Source organism: Aethalodelphis obliquidens, unplaced genomic scaffold (genome assembly GCF_003676395.1).
Source record: "Aethalodelphis obliquidens isolate GAN/ISIS:26980383/991018 unplaced genomic scaffold, ASM367639v1 scaffold89, whole genome shotgun sequence".
Lineage (NCBI taxonomy): Eukaryota > Metazoa > Chordata > Mammalia > Artiodactyla > Delphinidae > Aethalodelphis > Aethalodelphis obliquidens.
Genome location: NW_020838033.1, coordinates 1,781,055 through 1,796,813, shown reverse-complemented (window position 1 = coordinate 1,796,813; position 15,759 = coordinate 1,781,055). Strand labels below are relative to the sequence as shown.

Here is a 15,759-nt window from a genome sequence, read left to right as displayed (position 1 = left end):
CTTCTTGTGTCGCTCATCTTCTATCTCCTCTCCCTTCTCTCCTCCCCTCTATTCTCAGTTCAGGGGACCAGGTTTAACTGATCAATATCTCTGCTTCCCGATTCCTGGGAATAAGTTCTGGCTGATCAGCCCAGCTCAGAGATGTCCACCCTTGGTCCAGTCAGCCATGGCCAGGGGAGCATCGTGTGGTACAACTAGACTCATAGGTGTCACCTCTGTGGGTCAGGAGAAGAGTCTTAGAGCAGGGAGGTTATAAAGTAGGCAGATATCTCAAAAATTTTCTCCTCAGTGCTTAGATTTAGCAATTATTTCATTTCAGGTTTCTTTCTAATTTGCCACTTTCCATTTGCATTGTTATTAAGTCCTTGTTTCTGCTTTTCTTAGATTCATTTTGTTATCTATTTTCAAACTTCTTATTTGATTGTTTAATTTATTAATTTTATGTCTTGTGATCAGAAATTTGTATTTAAAGCTTCAAATTTTCCTCTCAGTGTAGTTTTAGTGTGTTCCACAGTGTTGTATGTAGTACCCTCATTAGTTTTATATTTTTGTCCTAATGTTGTCCTTGATTCAAACACTTGCTTTGGAAAGCTTTAAAAAAAATTTTCCACATTGTTGGGAGAGGGGGCTTATTATTACAGGTTTCATTTTGATTGTACTTGTCAGAGTGTGGAGTGTATAATCTGAACGATTTCTACTTTATTATGGTTTTCTTTGTGTTCAAATAAGTGGCCCATTTTTGTAAATGTTCTAAAAGCTCTTTAACAGAATATGAGTTCTATAATTTAGTTGCTCTATTGCTTTATATGTTTTTGAGACTTGATCCGTTAAGGACTGAGATTTTAGAGTGTTAGATGTGAGAAGGTTAGAATCTATGACTGTCTTCGTATTTGTAATCCTTCTCCTTCCATGTCCTGCCATTCTTTGCTTTGTGTGCTTTAATGCTATTATCTAATGGATAAAGGTCATGACCTCTGCATCTGTTTTCTGGATCATGCATGTGATCGTGATAAGTGATCCTTTTGGTCCCACTTAATAAATTTTTGCCTCGAATTCAACTGTGTTGACATTAATATTGCAAACCTTACTCTTTATTTCCCCTTGGGCTCTTTTTGCCTATTTTTTTTTTTTTTTTGCGGTACGCGGGGCTCTCACTGCTGTGGCCTCTCCCGTTGCGGAGCACAGGTTCCGGACACGCAGGCTCAGCGGCCATGGCTCACGGGCCCAGCCGCTCCGTGGCACGTGGGATCCTCCCGGACCGGGGCAGGAACCCGCGTCCCCTGCATTGGCAGGCGGAGACTCTAAACCACTGTGCCACCAGGGAAGCCCCCGCCTATTCTTTTATTTCTGATTTTTTATTGAGTCTCTCTGTTGCAAATTGATTCTTTACTCTTCTATTTAACAGAAATCAATCTTGCTAAGTAGTGTAAGATACAGGTTTAACTGACGTTTTTCCTCCAGTTACTGTTCCCGTCTATATTACACAATCAAGTCTTTTTTGTTTACATAATCAAGAAAAATAACTTTAACAGCCTTTGCTCTTTTGTGTCCCAACAGCTGTAGATGTCTGTGGATCCTCAAGATGCCGGTCTTACTCTTGGTCCTGGGCGTTGTGTTATTTATGTTCAGAAGTGTATACCTTTATACACAGTCCAGTAACCACAAACCACGGCTCCCTCACCCTGCTCCGACTGCCGGGATGCTGAAGCTTCTACCTGAGGAACATGTCAGGAGCCTCTTTGCCTATGATGGAATCTGGTGAGATAACAAGTTATTCCACCTTGGTCTGACCTTTCCTTCCTGTGGCTCACAGTGTCCTGTTGTGCCCACTTTACAGCCAGTTCCCTACCTTCCTGCACCTGTGTTGATTGCTAACGTGATCCAAACCACGGAACCAGGAAAAGGCTTGGTCTGCAGGGCACGGACTCTGTTCCCAGCGAACGAAGTCCCTTACGATTTTGGAGGGCCTGTTTAACCCAAACCACAGGAAAGATGCTGCCTTTCTGTCCCTCTGGCCTCCTCTTCTGGTCGGGGTTGCTGAGATGCCACTGACATTCCTGCGACTCTCAAGTTTAAAGAAGCTTGGGGAATTCCCTGGCTGTCCAGTGGTTAGGACTCTGAGCTTTCACTGCCGGGCCTGGGCTCGATCCCTGGTCGGGGAACTAAGATAGCACAAGCCGTGCAGTGTGGCAGAAGTTTGGTGCAGGAGATGACTCAAGAGAGGGGGCCTTTTTTTGGATTATAAAATTTATTTTTTATTATTTTATTGGAGTCTAGTTGATTTACAATGTTGTGTTAGTTTCAGGTGTACAGCAAAGTGATTCAGTTATATACAGAATATTGTGTAGAGTTCCCTGTGCTATGCAGTAGGTCCTTGTTGGTTATATATTTTATCTATAGTAGTGTGTCTATGTTAATCCCAAGCTCCTAATTTATCCCTTCCCCCCACGTTTCCCCCTTGGTAGCCATATGTTGGTTTTGAGAGAAGGGCCTTCTTGCCCTTTCCCCTTCCTTCCCCTCCCTGTGTCTTTGGGAACAGCCACTGCTGTCATTCTAGAGTCTCAACCCAACCCAGACGGTGGCTATGGGAAAGGAGAGTCTGAGGGGAAAAACACACTGGCTTAGGCTTCAGGCCTCGCCTTACCCACCAGCCCACCCACCCAATCCGTGACCTTAGTCCTCATCTTGTTCTAGGCTCTTCCCGAAAAACCAGTGCAAATGTGAAGCCTCGGGACATCAGGGAAGCTATAACTTTGAGGATGCCTATGGCCAGAGTGACCTCCCTGCGGTGAAACTGAGGAGACAGGCTGAATTTGAACACTTTCAGAGGAGGTAATGCAGACTATGAGGGCTCTTGGGCCCTGAGGTGGAACAGAAGCTCTCCCTACTGTCTCCTGAGGGTGTGGGTCCAGGGAGAGAAGGAAGGCACTCCCGCTCTTGCAGGGTCCCTGGAAGGAACTATTAGGAATAAACCAAGTAAAGAGAATTGAGGAAATAGTCCTTCAATAAAGATTTATAAAACTTGGGAATTCGGGCTTCCCTGGTGGCGCAGTGGTTGAGAGTCCACCTGCCGATGCAGGGGACACGGGTTCATGCCCTGGTCTGGGAGGATCCCACATACCACGGAGTGGCTGGGCCCGTGAGCCATGGCCGCTGAGCCTGCGCGTCCGGAGCCTGTGCTCTGCGATGGGAGAGGCCACAACAGTGAGAGGCCCGCGTTCCGAAAAAAAAAAAAAAAGATCAATCTGATCTAGACAACATCTCTCAATGAGCTTACAGTATAATAGAGGGATACAGACTGTGCCCTCCCACCGGGGTCAAGTGGCCACTCTCCCCACCACATCCTCCCTGCGCCACCATCATCACAGAGCACACGAGCAGTCTGTGGCCCAGGGAGTGTTTTCAGCAAATTGCATGGAACTCAAGAGTTCAATCCCAAGCTCAATGTTATAACAGCAGTCAGAGGGAGGGATGTGGTAGGTTTTAAGAGGGAGAACAGCATCTAGCTCTGAGAATTGAAAAAGGAACTTCAAGAAAAAGGTGACATTCAGAGCTGGCCTGACCTCTGTTACTGAACAGATGACTTTGTATTCTAGCTTTTGGAGTCTGGCTCTGGGTTCTCACCCTTCCAGGAAAGGAACTTTATTGATCTCTTTGTCCTCAGTTTAGCACTGTGCTGGGCAAGTCAAGAAATGAATGAATAAGAGGCATGGGGTGATGTGTGACTCTGGACAGAGCTCTGGGTGTGATTCACTTCCTGAGGGAAGAGAAGCAGTTTGGAGGATGAAGCTTCAGGCATTAAAAAGGAATGAAGTAGATCCCGCTGTACCTTTAGAAGGTGAAGTAGAATAGCACCTTTCCGCATCAAGGTGCAGGAAGTTTGTACAGTGTATTAGTTTGTGTTTTTAGAAGAGGGGTGGACATTTGTGTGTTGCGTGTGTGTGTGGAGGTGTGTTTATGGATGTTGGGGGGAGAAGTATGAACAGTGGTGTAAATGTTTCACAATGGTCTTTTGATAGTGGCTTGTAGTGTCTGCCAATTTCTGTGGTTTAATAATCACACTGTGGCTGATTTCAAGCTACAGACAAGATATCACTGAATTCCAGTTATAAAATATCTCCACCACACAGACACAATAGATGAAAATAACCTCAAGAGCAGAATAATAGGAAAATGTAGTAAAATAATTTGGAAGTGGAGAGTTTTGAGTATTTATTACCTGTGTTCCCATTGTATTTAATTTTAAATGTATATAATTTAATTTTTATTACTGGCTGTGTTTAAAAGCTGGCTTTCAAAGTTCCTGAAAATTCAACAATTGACTCTCCTGTGTCAGTACAACCAGATCTCACACACCACTATTATACATGAATATCAATGGCTGTGTGTCCCTTGGCGGCAGACAAGTGAGTAAGCAAGATATTGCCTTACAAGCCCCTTTCACACAAAGTGTCTAAGCTTTCCAGGGGACAGCGGGCTGGGCCAAGTCATTGAGGCACCTGCTTTCAATGGCTGATACGCTGGCTACCAATTTAGGGGTATCCAAGAGGCCCGGCTCTGGGAAATTTTTCTGCTAGTCAGTCCCCCATGCTCAGGAAAGAAGATCCTGCTTGGGGCTTTCTCCTCACCTCAACCCTTCAAGGGCTCAAGATCCTCACATTTTCCTCTGCGGTCTGAGGGACGCCCCCCACCCCCAGTTGTAATTACACTCTGGATAAACTATACTCAGATGCACAAACTCTTGGGCTTTTTGTCCGTCATCCGAGCGCCGGGAGTCTCCTCAGCTGCCGTTTCACAAAAGAGGTACCAGGTCTGCACCAAATGAGCACTCAAGCAACACCAGGAGCCTCAATGATACATTTTTAAGAGCGTTCGATACATCCAACTCATTCCTTTTAATTGCTATACAGCTATGAATATGAATGCAATGAATTTTATTAAGCCATTCCCCTATTGAAAGATATTCAGATTTTTGCAAATTTTTCATTATTACATTTACATAATTTATAATAATATTACATTATACTTCCATTCTTTCTTTCATTTATTAAGATGTGTATAAGGATGTTCACTTCAGGCAGTGCTGAAACAAACCTCCTTATGCATGTCCTACTGTTGACAACCACAAGTTTCTCCCCTTACCTAGCATCTGAATTACTCAATCATAGGATATACTTATTTCTGCTTTTAATAAATATGGCCAGATTGCCTTCAAGAGGACCAATATTAATTCACACTTTCATGAAGAGTCGGTAAGTGTAGTACCTTATTTACATACTGTCTACCTGATCAACACTGGCTATCATAAAATTTTAAAGCTTCAAGGAAAAGGTATCATTGTTTTTTGCATTGTTTTTAAAGTTGCATTTCCCTGATTAATATTGCAGCTGAGCGTGTTCCATATATTTATTAGCCATTTGTATTTCCTCTTCTGTTAATTGCCTATTTCTGTAGCTTTCCATTTAAAAATTTTGTCCTTTTCATGTTCCCGTAAATACTTCAGGAGTCTAATCTTCCTTCCAGGTAATCTAAATGATTTCCATGGTTAAGCGGATCCCTGAAGCCTACCTAACAACCGTATTACCTTTAGTCACTCAAACAGTCAAAATATCACTGGATTGTGTTATGCGTTTGACTGAAGGTTGTTACAACAACAAAGCCACCTGGAAATGGTCACTGTGGTTGCTCTAAAAATATTGAGACAACATCCACTCCTAGATAAAGTTTTATATATTTTATTTGTTCAGTGACAAGAAAAGTTTTACCACCGTTCAGGAGTTGGTCTGCTTTGCCCTTTGTCCAGCGTATTGGTTGTCAATTACTTTGTACCTTGCCTACCAGGAAGTTCAGATGTGTCTTTGGTGTTTAGCCACTGCTGCTGGGTTGGCCGATATGGTCTGATTATTTTGCTTCTTCTTTTTTGCTGGTTGTGATTTTGACTTTGAATGTGCTTTGTTGTAATCTGCTTCAATTCCTGTGCGGAATTAGAGGCTGGAGGGAGGGGCAGGAATAAAGGAGGAGAGAAAATGGAGGGCAGATCGGGCCAATCTACTTTCAGTTTCTCACCATTGGCAGCCCAAAGCTCTGGGTACAAACATCACTTTAAGAACTAACTAGGGACAGGCGTCGAAGCAGCTGCCAATGGTTTTGTTTCTCTGCAGAGAAGGGCTGCCTCGCCCACCGCCCCTGCTGGCTCAGCCCAACCTGCCCTTTGGGTACCCTGTCCACGGGGTGGAAGTGATGCCCCTGCACACGGTTCCCATCCCAGGTAGGTACATCTCCGTTCAGAAAAGACCCGAGCAACTTTCTTATTCCTTCTTAAGCAAAAGGAGGAAGCAGAAGGGAACAGTCATTCATAGGGTACCTGCTGTGTACCCAGCACAATGAAGCTTGACATGGTTTCATTTAATGAAATGAAACCATTTCATTAGTCTCACTCTTGCCACCACTGGGAATCGCCCTTAGTAGCTGTGACCTCCCTGGGTATCCGAGATAACAGAAGAGGACAGAAATCTATGTGCATCGAGGAATCTTGGGACATAATTGGCTTTTTGGTGGCCTCCAGCATCATGGGAGCAGGCAAAGCATGAGCCCATCTCCAGGGAGTGCATATGGCAAAGGATATTTATGCCAGTTAAAACTCTCCTCTACGAGGGAATTTTACACACTCTTTTAGTTCAGCATCACATCCCTGTGAGGTAAATATTATTTTGCCAACTTCACAGAGTTATCTGAGGCCACATAAGAAGAATATGTCTGAATTAGAGCTTGAACTGATCATATTATAAGAACAGAGATAGATTCTAAAATAAAATCATTTCGGATGAATTGCTAGTGTTTTTGAATAGTCATTTAAAAAATGATTTGCCATTTTGGGTAGTTCTTATTTTTATTGTGGTAAAACATACATAACATAAAATTTACCATTTTTAAGTGTCTAATTCTGTGGCATTAAGTACATTCACATTGTTCTGCAACCATCACCAGCAACCATCTCTAGAACTTTTTCATCTTTCCAACTGAAACTCTGCACCCATTTAACAGTAACTCCCTTTTCCCCTCAGTCCCTGGCAACCACCATTCTATTTTCTGTCTCTATGAATTTGACTATTCCAGGAAACTGAGCGTGTTCAGGATAATTCATTATTTATCTATTGCTTCCTTCCCTTTAGTAACAGAGATACCTAGAAGGGACTGGATTAATTCACAGCACCCATCCAAAACTGAGGGTGGGCATTGGTGGCTTTAGAACTGCTGGAATTTGAGAAGGACCATGGGACACCATCTAATAGAGCCCTGGTGAGAGGGGAGTGGTCAGCAAACTCTCTGGATAGGTGACACTTAAAGGGCCTCTGGAGGGATGTGTAGGAGTCAGTCAGGAAGGTGAGAGCATCAGGGAGTCCTTGGCATCCTCTCAAATGTTGTTTTTTGTCCTTTTTCCTGTGTTCTCCAGGTCTCCAGTTTGAAGGACCAGATGCTCCCATCTATGAGGCAAGGGTCCCCTTCCCAGCTCCCTTTTGCATTTGGCATCCTGTCCTTTGCTCACTGCCTGTGCCCTCTTCCCCCCATGGTAGCCGGTTTCAGATTTTGACACAGTCTCTATCCTGATTAAATATTAGACGTGAGTCCATGGTGGGGAGAGGGGGAAGGGTGCCTATAGACGTCAAGAATTTTCCAGCCGTGGGGTAGCTGGAGTTCCAGGGAGGACTTCCAGAGGACTGGGCCACCAAGGGTCCTGCTGCCTTCAGCTACAAGAGGAAGCTGCGGCCACAGCCGGGCTGTATTGCCTCTATTCGGGTCAGTGTCAGCAAGGTGGATGCTCTGTGGCTGGCCCTTCTTTCCCATTTAAGATAGCTCCAAATCAAGGTCTATGCAAGTATGTCTAAGGGGTGGGATGTAAATCACATCCAGACCCTAACTGAAAAGGAGTCTGGGAAATTTAGTTTTCCTCCTTCTGCATGCCACACGGGGCTGTAATAGGTGGTGATTGAGCAAAGCTGCTCTGTCCTCCAGAGGGCGCCTCTGGACACCTCCCCCGCAACTACCCTCACCGCCGCTGCCCCCTACACCTTTGTCACTTTGTCTCTACTCTGTGTTCCCTTCTTCATGGCACTTATCATACCTGAATTACTTTATATGTGTCATGATATGCTTATTGCCACTCTTCCTCACTAGACTATAAGCTTCTTGAAGGCAGGGAGTCTGTCTTATTCACTGCTCTTTTCCCAGTGCCTGTAGTCTGGATCTCAGAAAGCACCTCTCGAATGACTAAAGTGTTTTCAGCAGGAATGACATAATCTAGGCTACTTTTCCTAAAGATAACTGGCTGTTGCAAAAGACAAGAAGGCAAGGGAAGAGAGTAGCAGTGGGGATGGAGAGAAGCAGATGGCTTCTAGCTACATGTTGAAGGTGGACCGGGCAGGACTCACTCATGGATTGGCTGTAGGTGTTGGGGAAAGAGCAGGACAAGAATGACTTCATTTGGGGACTGGAACAGCTGAGTGGGTGGAGATGCCATTCACAAGGCAAGGAGAGCCAGGGACGGGGTGGAAAACAGGTTTATCGAGAAAAAAACATAGTTCAGTTTTGAAGATATCATTTTGAGCTGCTTGTGAAACTTCCTAGCAGAGCAACCAACGAAGCAGCTGGATTTCAGAAAGATAGGAGCTGAAGATGTACTTAAAAAAAAAAATTATTTATTTACTTTATTTATTTTTGGCTGCGTTGGGTCTTCATTGCTGCACGCAGGCTTTCTCTAGTTGCGGCGAGCGGGGGCTACTCTTCATTGCGGTGCGCAGGCATCTCATTGTGGTGGCTTCCCTTGTTGCAGAGCACAGGCTCTAGATGCGCGGGCTTCAGTAGTTATGGCGCGTGGGCTCAGTAGTTGTGGCTCACAGGCTCTAGAGCACAGGCTCAGTAGTTGCGGCGCATGGGCTTAGTTGCTCCACAACATGTGGGATCTTCCAGACCAGGGATCGAATCCTTGTCCCCTGAATTGGCAGGCATATTCTTTTTTTTTTTTTTTTGTGGTACGTGGGCCTCTCACTGTTGTGGCTTCTCCTGTTGCAGAGCACAGGCTCCGGACGCACAGGCTCAAAGGCCATGGCTCACTGGCCTAGCCGCTCCGCGGCATGTGGGATCTTCCCGGACCGGGGCACGAACCTGTGTCCCCTGCATCGGCAGGCGGACTCTCAACCACTGCAGGCAGGTGTATTCTTAACCACTGCACCAGCAGGGAAGTCCCTGAAGATGTACATTTTTAAACCATCAGCATATGAATAGTATTTAAAGCTGCTGCCTCCTCTAGTGAGAAGGTGTAGATTAAGAAGGGAAGAGGATGCAGAACCAAACCCTGAAAAACTCTCTTTGGAGGTCAGATAGACAAGGAGTCGGCAAACAGAATTCAAAAGGAGCAGCCATGGGGCTTCCCTGGTGGCACAGTGGTTAAGAATCTGCCTGCCAATGCAGAGGGCACAGGTTCAATCCCTGGTCTGGGAAGATCCCACATGCCGTGGAGCAACTAAGCCCGTGCGGCACAACTACTGAGCCCATGTGCCGCAACTACTGAAGCCTGCATGCCTAGAGCCCATGCTCAGCAACAAGAGAAGCCACTGAAATGAGAAGCGCCTGTGCGCTGCAATGAAGAGTGGCTCCCCCTTGCCACAACTAGAGAAAGCCCGTGCGCAGCAACGAAGACCCAACGCAGCCATAAATAAATAAATTTTAATAAATAAATAAATGAGAGAGAGAGAGAGAGAGAGAGTGAGACAGAGAGAGAGAGAGAGAGAGAGAGGGAGAGAGAGAGGGAGAGAGAGGGAGAGGGAGAGATAGATATATATATGAGCAGCCGGGGTAGGAAAGGGTAGGAAGAAATCTTTAAGAATGGTATCCTGCAAGGCAAGAGTTAAGAATGCTTCAGAAATGGCGCTTGAACACACCAGGTCCTAGAACTTGATTCTTCTTTACTGGGGCTGGGGCAGCAACCGCAGAGCCAGACCCTAGGTTTCAGGGGCACCCGTGATCCTTCTCCTCTCGTGTTTATGCACTCTGCTCCCTACTGGCCATTCTGGGTATGTGCTGTTCTTTGCATTTCATCTTTCTATCTCATCCACCCTAGGTCACCCTGACAGCTTCTCTGGGGACACTGAACACCCTCGCTGACATCCCAGACAGTGTGGTACAGGGCAGAGGCCAGAAGCAGCTGAACATTTCGACCAGTAACCGGAAGCTTTTGAATTTCATACTCCAGCACGTGACATACACAAGCACAGAGTATCAGCGCTGCAGGGTGGATGTAGGTGAGAGGCTGTCCTTGGATGCTTAGGGACCTGTCCAAAATGCTTAGGGACCCAGAAAAACACCATCAGGCCCTCAAAGTCTTCCTCCTCCAGGAAGCCTGCCTCTCTAGCTCCTGTTTCTAACTCTAAACACCTAACTTCCCAATTACTGTACCCAGTGCTATCCCCCACGTTGCCATTGACCACATAGAGTGACTCAAAGGAAAGGACAGGCAAAATGCCTGCTCGACTCTCCATGAAGACAGATCATTCATGCTGTGTCCCTAGAAACCATCCAGTTCTGTTCCTCATTCTCAGTAGCAAGCAAACCTGAAGATGTTGGCTGCAGTAGATGGGAGGCAGTCTATGCATCAGTATTTTGTCCTGGGCACTAACAGGAAAGAGGGATGTGGGGAACTAGAAGCCCCCAGGTCAGTGGCTTTGTCTTCCTCCTCCCATCCCAGTCCCCATTCCCATCCCCAGAATTCCTGGGAGAACAACTCCTGCCACCGGCAGGGCAGCCCCAGTTTCTTTCTGGTTGAATTCAAGGCACCCGTTCCCATTTTGAGCAGCTACACAGGATGCATTCCCAGGACACCAAGAGAAAAAATGAAATGTGGGACAGATTTCCCATGAGCACAAACTAGAGGCAAAGTTCTCTTCACCTTCAGATTTTCAAACGTTTCTTATCACAAAATGACCCTGTGAGGTATAAAATGGGGCAGGTAGTATTATCTTGCTTTTGTAGATGGAGAAGGAGGTGAAGTGATTTATCCAAGGAATTTCAGATAACAAGGCAAAGTCAAATTTAATCCATCCCTCTGATTCCAAGCCCACTTTACCCAACAGATTCTTACGGGGAGGAAACGTGAGTTTTGGAGGTGATCAGCAGGCTGCCCCAGGGATGCACAGCAGGTTATGAGCCACACTGCCATAGACTATGCGGTCCTCAGTCTCATTCCACCAGTCCACTCCCGCATCCCGTCGGCTTCCCGGGCAGCGTGGGGAGTGACCCAGACACAGTGCACCCAACCTGACCTTATTTCTCTCTCCAGTGAGTCTGGAGTCCAAGTCCTCAGTGGCCAAGTTTCCAGTGACCATCCGCCTTCCTGTTATGCCCAAGTTATATGATCCTGGACCAGGTAAGGCCCTTGTCTCTGGGGCTTCATGGTGGGTCCTATAGAATATTGGTGAGATTCAGAAGGGATCCCATCTGAGATGGAGGAGAAGAATAATTATAAAGATAGAGTGGTACTAGAGCAGGAATATGTACATCAATGGAATCAAATTAGAAATCTAGAAATAGACATGTTGATAGTTTACCATGTGATAAAGGTAGCTTTTCAAATTAAAGGGAGAAAAGATGGATTATTTAAGAAATCATGCAGGATAACTGTGTAACTATGTGGAAAAGAACAAGTTGAATCTATCTCACAGCTCATACCAAGATAAATTCCAAATAGGCAAATATCTATTTTTTTTTGAAGTACTAGAAAAAAACGTGGAGTTTAAAAATAACTTTGGAGGGACTTCCCTGGCAGTCCAGTGGTTAGGACTCTGTGTTTCCACTGCAGGGGCATGAGTTCAATCCCTGGTCCGGGAACTAAGATCCCGCATGCTGTGTGGTACAGCCAAGTAAATTAATTAATTAATAAAAACTTTGGCGCGTAATGCTTTTCTAAATATGACACAAAACCCACGGGCCATAAGGAAAAGACTAAAAACATAAAATACATAACAATTTTTAATGTTTTCATGACAGAAACTTACCATATGCAAAGTCAAATGACAAAGGATGAATTGGGAAAAAATATCTTCAACACACATTAAAGTCAAAGGTCTAATTTTACTTAAGAGCACTTGTGAATCAATAAGAAAAGAACATGAATAAGAAAAGAACAATAAGAAAAGAATAAGCCAATTCACAAAAAGTTAAATTCAAGAATACTTCTAGCCATTAAAATATATGCTCAATTTCATGCTAAGAAAAGTGCAAATGAAAACTACATTCATATTGTGTTGGAAGAGTGGGGAAATATAAACTGCGAGCCGTATCTTAGTTCCCTGACCAGGGATGGAACCCGTGCCCCCTGCAGTGGAAGTGCAGATTCTTAACCACTGCACCGCCAGGGAAGTCCTATCAGCATTTTAAACGTATATGTGCTTTGGTCCAGCCACTTACCATGTGGCTTCTAGAAATTATCCTAAGATGCTTACATCTGTGTGAAATGACATTTGTTTGAAGGTATTTATTGCAGCATTGTTTGCAATGCCAAAAACCTTAAAAGTGGGAGGCACGGGTTAAATCAAGTGTGGTCCATCGGTATAATGAAATGCCACGCAGTGCCATTCAGAAGGATGGAGGAGGAAAACAGGAGCAGGAAGGTTTTTATTCTGATTCAAAATGCTTTCCAAGATGTACAGAAAAGAGTAAAGAGTAAGCTACCTTTTCTGTAAAAAGAAAGGGGGAAAGAAGACATAACTGCTTGATTACAGAAAAATAAACAAGAAATTAGTAATACTGGTAAACTCCTGGGAAGAAACCAAGTAGTGGGGAACAGGGATGGGAAGAAGTATTTTCATGGTATAACGTTCAATACATTTAGGATTTTGAACAGTTGACATTTTTTTACTGTATTACCTATATATTCAAAATGTAATCTATTCAAATAGATTCTTTTCAAAATATAAATTGTTATTTTAAAGTAATAGTATTAAATATCTGTGGAGAGGGATTTAAAGTATGGGCTTAACATCATAACTATCTCAAAAATAAAAGAAATAAGTACAAGGAGTTCACAAAAAAACCCTTTCTGGCTTCAGATTTGTTTAAAGATAAAGTGTTACCAATAAAATGGAAATCACCACAATCTTCTTCCCCTCCCTTCTTCCAGCAGTCACGATCTTTCTTTTCCCTGTTTTTGTACATTTTAATATGTAGATTTCTATTCTTACACATGTGTACACACACACACACACACACACAGCATATACAGTGTGGTACAATGCATTTTTGAACTTCTCATAAAAGTTACATTGTATGGCATGAAGTTCTAGTTTCTGACCTTTTGTCAGTCCATGGCTTGTCTTTTGATTTTGCTTCGAGGTCTTTTGTTATTAAAAGCTTTATCCTTTAATAGAATTGATTCGTTGTTTTCTATCTTTTGCTTTTTGTGCCTTATTCAAGAACTTCTTCCCGGGCTTCCCTGGTGGCGCAGTGGTTGAGAGTCCGCCTGCCGATGCAGGGGACACGGGTTCATACCCCGGTCCGGGAAGATTCCACATGCCGCAGAGCGGCTGGGCCCGTGAGCCATGGCCGCTGAGCCTGCGTGTCCGGACCCTGTGCTCCGCAACGGGAGAGGCCACAACAGTGAGAGGCCTGCGTACCACAAAAAAAAAAAAAAAAAAGAAAGAAATTCTTCCCTACGTTGGGGCCATAAAGATACTCTCCTCTATTTTTTTCAAAAGTTGCACGTTTGGTTCTTACATTTAGATACTTATGTGTGGCATGTGAAGAGGACCTAATTTTTTGTGTATGGAGAGCCTGTTGTCCCACCACCACAGACCTAGTGGTGCAGCCGCCTACTGCTCGTACAGCCAGCCCCTCACACACCCACTTTCATGCATGCAGGGTCTGAACCTTTCTTAGGTCACATCGATCTGTTTATCCTTGGGCTCATTCCATAATGTTTCCATACACTTTATAACAGGTTTTGTATCTAGTGGGGATAAATTCTATACTTCAGGATGACTGTATTTCATTTAGCAAACTTTTCTCAGCCCTTCTTGGTCTTTTACTTTTTCATTAGCGTTTTGGCATCAGCTCATCAAGATCCTCCAAAATCCCTTGAGATTTTGATGAGAATTTCATAGAATTTGTAGATTAATTAGAGATGAATTGACAGTTTTATGAAGTTGAATATTCCCAACCATGAATCTGGTATACCACTCCATGTTATAATCTCCATGTCATAGTCTCTTCATAGGTTCTTCAATAATTTATTTTCTAGTTTTATTTGTAAAGGAATCGCACACTTCATTGGATTTAGTCTTAGGTACTTTATATTTCTTATTGCTTTTATAAATTGGATCTTTTTCTTCTACATTTTTTTTTTTTTTTTTTTTTTTTTTTTTGCCGTACGCGGGCCTCTCACTGTTGTGGCCTCTCCCGTTGCGGAGCACAGGCTCCGGACGCGCAGGCTCAGCGGCCATGGCTCACGGGCCCAGCCGCTCCGCGGCATGTGGGATCTTCCCGGACCGGGGCACGAACCCGTGTCCCCTGCATCGGCAGGCGGACTCTCAAGCACTGCGCCACCAGGGAAGCCCTCTTCTACATTTTAATTGGTTGCTGTTGGTATATAGGACATTAGTGATTTTTGAATGCTGAACTTACACAAGCAGCATCGTTCTTGCACTCATATTAGTGATCGTTTTTAACATAGAGTCTCTTGAACAAATAATAATTTTTGTCTCTTCTTTTCCAGTTCTTATCATTTGTTTAGTTTTCTTGTCTTACTGCATTTTGCTAAAATCTGCAGTACAGTGTTGAATGATAGCAGTGGTAGCAGGCACTTTTGCTTGTTCCTGAGTTTAAGAACATTCGAATGCTCTACCATTCATGTTTGCTGGGTAGGAGTGTGGTAGATGTGTCAGGGTAAGAAAGTTTCCTTCTTTCCTTCTATTTCTGATGTGGACCATTTTTTTAAAGTCTTTATTGAATTTGTTACAATATTGCTTCTGTTTTATGTTTTGGTTTTTTGGCTGTGAGGCATGTGGGGTTTTAGCTCCTCGACTAGGGATTGAACCTGCACCCCTTGCATTGGAAGGCAAAGTCTTAACCTCTGGACCACCAGGGAAGTCCCTTTCCTTCTATTACTGCTGCTAAGAATTTTTCTATTTCTACTTTCTATTTCCTTGCAGAGAGTTTTTATATGAATGAGTATTGAACTTTATCAGATAAATTGTCTGTACCCATTGAAATAATTTTTCTCCTTTAATTGGGTTTATGTAGTGACTTACATTATTGATTTCCTGCTGTTGAAATTGTTCCTGTATTTCTGGAATAAACCCATCTTGATTGCAATGTATTAGTTGATTAAATGCTGAATTAAATTTGATGAAATTTTATATAGGATTCTTGCACCTGTATTCAAAACTGAGACTATTTTTTTCTGTAATGTCCTTGCCCAGTTTTGTTGTCAATATTATACAAGTCTCGTAAGACAAGTTGGATAGCTTTCCTTTTTTCACTGTTTGCTGAAGTGAATTGTAATAAAATAAGAATAATACGTCTCTTGGAGTTTTATTACAACTTCTCTGATCCTTATGTCTTTTTTTTTTTTTTTTTGGTCCAAGTTTTGGGGAAGGTGGTTAAGGATGGGAATGTGGATGGGAAGGAGTGAGAGAAAGGGAAGAAATTTAAAACTATCAGTTCTGTGTCTTTAATGGTTATTGATCTGTATGTACATTGAGTCAATTTTTA

The 15,759-nt window shown here is 43.7% G+C and overlaps 1 protein-coding gene across 1 annotated transcript in view; it reads left to right on the top strand.

Moving 5' to 3' along the window:
• The window catches only part of B4GALNT2 (beta-1,4-N-acetyl-galactosaminyltransferase 2 (SID blood group)), a 54,382-nt gene that overhangs the window by 26,376 nt on the left and 12,247 nt on the right, over nt 1–15,759 (top strand). The window contains 6 exon segments of the mRNA XM_027094401.1: nt 1,558–1,758; nt 2,695–2,832; nt 6,162–6,268; nt 7,454–7,491; nt 10,118–10,298; nt 11,333–11,419. Of these exon segments, the coding sequence (XP_026950202.1) occupies nt 1,558–1,758; nt 2,695–2,832; nt 6,162–6,268; nt 7,454–7,491; nt 10,118–10,298; nt 11,333–11,419 (752 nt within the window).